This window comes from Humulus lupulus, chromosome 7 (assembly GCF_963169125.1).
Source record: "Humulus lupulus chromosome 7, drHumLupu1.1, whole genome shotgun sequence".
In the NCBI taxonomy this organism is placed as follows: domain Eukaryota; kingdom Viridiplantae; phylum Streptophyta; class Magnoliopsida; order Rosales; family Cannabaceae; genus Humulus; species Humulus lupulus.
Window position 1 is genome coordinate 64186220 of NC_084799.1, and position 7102 is coordinate 64193321.

At 32.8% G+C, this 7102-nt stretch overlaps 1 protein-coding gene across 1 annotated transcript; it reads right to left on the reverse strand.

Moving 5' to 3' along the window:
* Positions 1-5433: 5433 nt before the first annotated feature.
* Positions 5434-6390, reverse strand: LOC133791789 (uncharacterized). The gene is made up of 2 exons (XM_062229706.1): positions 5836-6390; positions 5434-5628 (listed from the first exon to the last, which is right to left on the reverse strand). The coding sequence occupies exons 1-2, from the start codon at positions 6388-6390 to the stop codon at positions 5434-5436; spliced, it is 750 nt and encodes a 249-aa protein (XP_062085690.1).
* Positions 6391-7102: the final 712 nt, after the last annotated feature.

Genomic DNA, 7102 nt, shown 5'->3' on the forward strand with positions numbered 1-7102 from the left:
ACTAGACAGCTTTGTCCATTTTCTCTTGCTTATAAGAACAACTACGTATTCATTGGCTGCGACATTTTTTTACTCTATTATTATTATTCCCTATTTTGCTCAATATTACAACAACTTAATAAAAATACCAAAATGCATATAAAACAAATTAAAAATGTTAAGAAAAGCTAATAAACCATAATACAAATTGTTTTTTTGACAAAACTAATCTCATAACATTAGAAATATCATTCATCACTAAAACGATCATTGTTAAAAACATTTTCGTATTTTTTTTTAATCTCTTTATAGAATAAGTCAAAAAAACGTATATTTTGTTGGTCAATTTACGAAATTATTGGTTGCTTTTATTACTAAAAGAAATTTAAATACATATTTGTCAAAATAAATAAATAATGATACATGAGTTTGGTCAACTAAACGAAAAAGTTGACCAACATGAGTAATAGATTACTGCCACGTCGGCGCCGTCCGCGGTTATACTTATACGCCACCAAGTGGAGTGGCCAAAAGCAAATCACGAACAACGTGCTTGATGTGTTGTTCATTTTATTTATTAATTCCCTAAATATATTATTATTATTAATTTGTTTGCGTAAACAAAAAGGTCAGTTTATTTTATGTTTCTAATACGATTGGGTTCACTTTAGCTACTTTTTTTTTAAATAGTATCTATGAAGATTTTGCCTACTTTTATCAGTGTGTTTTCATTTTAAAATTAAAAATAAATAAATAAATAAACGTTAGTTTAATTTGTTTCCAGAGGTTTCTCTCAAAAAAAAAATGTTTCCAGAGATGAGCATTATTGACCACTCACTTACCAACTTTGGTAGGGATAACAGCTAGAAATACAGGTTGGAATATTAACTACTGGCAAAGTTGCCTTAAAGATACATATGAACGTTATTTTCTTCCTTTGCTGGAGTACAACGGAACCTAACTTTTCAAAAGAATAAAAAGAATAGTTAAAAGCTAACAAAGAAAAAGAGCTCAATCAAAGTCAATAATTCCAAATAGCAATCATTGTATTTTGAGTTTGAGATTTGAGATGGAGGGAGTTACTTTTCATATGTTCAAGTCAAGGTGTTAACTTCAAGTAAATTTTATGTTTACACTCATTCTAGAACTGTCCAAGAAAGATTATAAGAATTAAACTTATAATATTCAAAGAAGTATAAATTAAAACTAATCCTTAAATTTAGCATGGAGTGGAAAATTAAACTATAAAAATTTAATAATGGGTAATTAGGTTAATTGTTGAAATTATGATGTTGCAATCATGTTACTAATTTGTTGTCAGGGAGATTTGATTGATGGGCATTTAGACCACTTTAGCGGTGTTTGGTATGGGGTAAAGTAAACGTGGGAATGTGAATCTAAATTTCTTTCTAAGTTTGATTTAAATTTTAAAAGGACAAATTTAATAATTTGTGTGGGCCTTACATATATTTTAAGGGTAAAGTGAACCCTTTTGTACACAAGAGTTTCATATTACCTCTATCCTAAACTCATCTATACTTTCTAAGGCAACTCAACTACTCAAAACAAACACCCCCTTAGAGCATCTCCAATGCTTGTAGCCACAGTGGTGGCTTGGGCATATTTATTATATAAAATGTCATCTTGTCAATGACAAGTAAGATTTTTGTTTGTTGTGGTCGGAGAAGTTGCCACTTTCAGACAACGTTGCTTATTCTATTTCTAAAAAATTAATAATTTTTATACCAATTTATGTACTTTTGGCAACACCTAAATTTACTTGCATTGCTGATGCTCTTAGTTGTTCATGAAATGTAGTAGTATTTTATATTTAACCCAATCATTGCATTACAATTACATGCCAAATCATTTTCTTCTTTTTTAGTTTTCAAGTTACTTTTCATTTTAGCTTTAGGATAGTTTAAATACACTTTTATTAATTATTAATGGGGAAAAAAATCTTGGGTGGGGTGTACCATATGATCATTCCTTATCATACATTTGCTCACGCTAAACTATTATATATATAGTTTTTGGCTCTAAAACAACACTACACTATGATTTTAGTAAAGTATATTTAAAGTTAAGTTATTTGTTTGTTATGGTTTTAATTTTTACTGAAGGGTTGTGGCAAAATGTCTTTTTTTTTTTTTAAGTTATTTTGTATTTTGATCTAGTTTTAATAATATTTTGTAAAAATGACATCCAATACTCTTATCAAAATTTTCTGAAAATTAGTTGGGAATTCAATATTTATTTTTTAAAATGATCAAAATTAGGTTAAAATACATAATAATCTCTATAAAAGATTGAACTTTGGATTTTAGTAAGGAAATATTTTATGAAGGAAAATAGAAAGGAAAAAATGAAAGAAAATATTTTTCACAAATTTGATAAGAGAATTTTTTTTTAATATATATTTTTTTGTAGATATTTATAATTGTTATAGATTTTTCTAGAATAAGAATTTTTAATAATTCAAACATGAGAAAATGAAATTCTTTGAGTTTCCTTTTTTTCTCTCTTTAAATCTAAGACCCAAACAATGCCTTAGTGTTCTTCCAAATGAGTCATTACTGGAATTGCAAAATTATCTTTCATTTTTTCTTTCAAGATAATTAAAATTATGTACTATGTAGATTGTGTTAAATAATATTCTATTACTGCTGTTACGCCGGACAAATTTTGGCAAACATATTTATAGATTACAAATAATAATTCACACTCATAGTTAGATAATAAGGGTAAATATTATTTTGGATCCTGTGTTTTAAAAAAATTACTGATCGAACCCTGTGTTTTGTTAAATAATAATTTGGACTCTGTGTTTTGCAAAATGGAACAAAATGATACCCTGAGCCCGATTTTGGTAAAACTTTTTTTTAAATATGACCAAAATACCCCAACTTTTAATTTGACTTTAATATTAATTTGATTTAATGTATTTATCATTTTCGAAATAAATAAAAAACATTTAAAAAAAACAAATTAATAAAAAAACTAAAACAAGTTACCCAAAGAAAAATTAAAAAAGTAACAGAGCTCCCTTTCTTTTTGTCTTCCTCACACAAACGAAGAAAAGCTATTGGCCACCATTGTTGACGAAGAAGCTTCTGATGAGAGATTTGTTCTCTATGCATTTCGCCTTGAAGGAGTTGGCCGCACAAGATTGAAGGCCACTCGAAAGGTATGTCCTTCCTCCGTCAAGCTACAGTTTTTTTCTGTTTTTTTTTTATCTTTCAAGCTACGGTTTGGGAAAAAATCGTTCAAGATTGAAGGCCACTCAAGGTATGTCATTTTGCTTGTATTTTCATCTGTGGGTGTGGGAAAAAAAATCTTCTTTGGATGGTTTTTTGCTTTGTATTTAGAGTTTTGAGTATTTTGGAAAGTTACTGATGTTTTAGGGTTTCGTGTCTTGTATTTGAATTTTGTTTGTGTCATATGGCTGCATTTGGTAACAGGGCAATGGCATCCTACAACTACAATTCATTTTCCCAAAATGGTGGAAGATTCAGAAATAGAAGATGCATGTGTGGCAAAAAATTTCATGTGAGGATTAGTGAACCAATTAATAACTCAAACATGCTTTACTTTTGTTGTCCCTTTGGAAAGAAATGGTGTAATTACTTCTCATGGTGGGTAGATGGAGATTTTGTAAATAAAGGTTTTGAAAAGGAAGATAGAGACCAAGAAGAAACTTCATTTTAATATGATTCAATTATTCTAAAAAGATTACAAAGATTGGAAGCAAATGTATTGGGCACTTGTTGGTGAAGATTTTGGGAGCAATATGTGTGTTATTGATGTTCTTAATTTTGTGTATGACAATGAAGATGTAATAGTTAGTGGTATGACAATGAAGATGTAATAATTAGTGGATTTTGGCTGCAATTATGGAAGTTGTACTTGACTTTGCATTTAAAAAAAAATTAATGTCAGTTTGTTTAATATCAATTTGGGTTGTTATTGTTTAATGGTGTCAATATTAGAGGTAAATTATTGTATAGTTGCCAAGGCAAAGTAACCATAAATCATAATTGAACCAAAATGCAAAACCAAAATACATTAATATTGCATTTAAACCAGCTAAAGTTTAGTGTGCAAAACACTAACCAAAACATATAAACCTGCTAATTTTGTGTGTCCAAAGCACTAAACAGAACATATAAACCTGTTGCATTTTAGTGTCCAAAGCACTAACTAAAACATGTAAACTTGATAATCCTTAGTGCCAATAGCGCTAACCAAAATACTCAGGCATACATAGAGTATTACATTTCAAAATGCAGTAACTTCAGCAACACATATTTCAAAAGACACCAACTTTGGAAACTTCACCAACTTCACTGTGTAAGCTGAGTCTAGAAGAGATATTGGGGTGTTTCAAATGTGTTAAGCTCCTCTGCATTCTGTGGTATATGTTCTTCAATCCCTTCTGATGGTTGATAATTTTCCTGAAATAATAAAGTAATTAAAAACACACCAAAGGTTTCTATTTTAGAAATTCATATATAATTTATAAAATGCTACCTCAACTGTGGTACCAAGAGTTCTTCCACGACCTCTGCCACACAGTCTTCCCCTGCCTCTCTTTGTGCTTCCTCATTCAGAACCTGTAATTGGTGCATCAGACATTGTAGCTTGATTGTTGCCTCATCCTTTTCCTTTTCCCTTGCCTCGTCCCCTCCCTCGTCCCTTGCCTCATCCCGTAGGTGGAGCTGGAGGTGCTGGATGATTGACAAACGGAGGTGCATTGTAAGTACATATTGTATGACCAAGTTGGTTACAATTTTTGCATCTTTTTGTGCTAGAAACTAGCTTCACAATCCTTTCTTCTCCCGCCACTTTACTTCTACAGTGTTTTTTCGGTCTACCTGGCTGGTTTCTAATGGGTGGGGGTAACAGAGGCTCAGCATCATGTCTAATCCACATAGATTCATCAGGGATTGGATGTACCACAGATTCATAAGTCTTTCTCCACATTTCAATTGTGAAATACTCTGAATAATAGTCATTGATATTGGCCCTGGTATGGTTGATACATGCAGCTGCATGAACACATGGGATGCCTCTAATCTGCCATTGGCCACATATACACCATTCTGCATCTAGCCTCACTGCGTACCTTTTGCTCATGTAGTCAACTTGAAATTCATTAGGGCCTACTTGTCTAACTTGAACATATCTTGCTCTCCTCAATAACTGTTGAACCTTTAGATGTACCTTTGGTGCTAGCTTTTCATTCCATCTTTCAGATGTCACCTTTCTTGAGCACATCATGTCTGCGTTTTGGATTCGAAGACCTTCTAGCAGCTCGATTGGTGGTTTGAAACGTATCTCATCGATCCAATTATTGAAAGATTCAACATGGTTGTTTGTCAGATATTCGACCTTCGAAGTTGTGTCAAAACAACCCATTGACCAATGTTTAGTATCAATGTCAGTCATCCACTTTTATGCATCCTTGTTGAACTCCTTAATTTGGTCCATAATACGCTGAAAAGTTTGGAAATTTCCTGTTTCAGTCGTTGCCCAAAACATGTTCTTAAGATAAGAAGTTCCAAACTCTTTCACCATGTTATTTTCAATGTGAAAATAACAATAATGATCGTGATTATCAGGTACATGACTACCAGCCTCATTTAAACCCTACACCATGTAGAAGAACAAGACATGTGTAAGTATTAATTACAATCAACAAGCAGCCATGTATGAGAGAGTTATTTCCAATCAGCTTAATCAAAAAGCACCAAGACTGATTTAATTATTCATGCTCACTTAAGCATCAAATATTCTAATTCACAAGTTAACAATATAAGAATAAACAAGTAGAAAAGTTCAAAAATGAAGAATTACCTTCTGCCTATCACTCAGTATGCACCAATGCTGACCATTGGGATGTCTCTCTCCAATTTGTTCCATTAAGTGCTCCATAAACCACCTCCAACTTTCATTGTTTTCAGCCTCAACCATGGCATAAGCAATGGGATAAAAGTGGAGGTTTGCATCAAGTCCAATGGCAGATAATAAAATACCCTTGTATAGGCTTTTAAGATGGCAACCGTCAAGACCAAAGAAATGTCTGCAACCAACCAAAAATCCAACTTTCACACCTTCATAGCAAACAAATATCCTCTTATACTGAGGCTTCATAATTGGGGGAACAGATTGCACAAGTTCACCCTTTTCATTGTAAGTTTCAACAGGAACCAACTCTGATTGTATGATTGCAACACTTCTAGGATTTGTATGCAAGATCATGGCTGCATAATTTCTAAGCTTCGCATAAGATTTAGCATGACTACCATGAACTTCTCCTCTTGCATATCTTCTAGCTCTCCATAACCTTCTATTGTCAACCTCGATCCCATATTCATCCTTCAATTGTTCTTTCATACCCTTTAATTTCATTTCAAGATGTCTTTGGAATGTCTTCACCAATTTTCTGCGAATCCAAGTACTGCTAGCTGTTCTATTCTTTCAAACAAATTGACATGTATGGTCTTCAATGAGCGTCTTGATGACAAAGTTATTCAGATTATGGGTCACTGAGGCATGTATACTCCATGGGCAGCCAGTTTCTCTACAGCCATATGTGAGCCTACTCTTTTGGTGCTTGATTTTTTTCAATTCAAAATCCTCTTGAATTGCATAATCTTTTAGAATCTCAGCAAAGTGTCGGTAGTCATTGAATTTCATAGATAGACGCAGAACTATTTTTCCATCTTCATAAATTTGATCACATTCAGGAAGTGGAATGTTCTTGTTAGGATCCAATCCCTCTCTTCTCAGCCTCTTCAAGTTCACATGCCCACCTTCATCGCTATCATAATATTTTATGCCATCATCCTCATCACTAGCAGTCAGTGAAGCCATTTCAGATTCAGTATTGTCATCTTCTTCACTATAGTGTTTGCCTTGTTTCCATTCTAGGTCACTGTCATCAATGGGTGACGATAGAGCCTCATCTTGTACACTTGTAGACCCAAAAGCACTTCTCCTTCTTGTCGGATACTCGTGCCTCTTACTAGGACCAACTGTGTCCTTCCCACTAGAATCTAGCCCTTCAATGTTTGGGGTTGAAGCTGCATTGAGAAAATAATGTTTGATGAGAACTTAAAAA

Excerpts from the sequence above, each read along its gene's own strand:
- LOC133791789 (XM_062229706.1), bottom strand. The coding sequence starts at position 6,390 with ATGAAATTAAAGGGTATGAAAGAACAATTGAAGGATGAATATGGGATC. Across the intron at positions 5,629-5,835 it reads TACTGAGTGATAGGCAGAAG|GGTTTAAATGAGGCTGGTAG; the intron begins GTAATTCTTCAT and ends TACATGGTGTAG.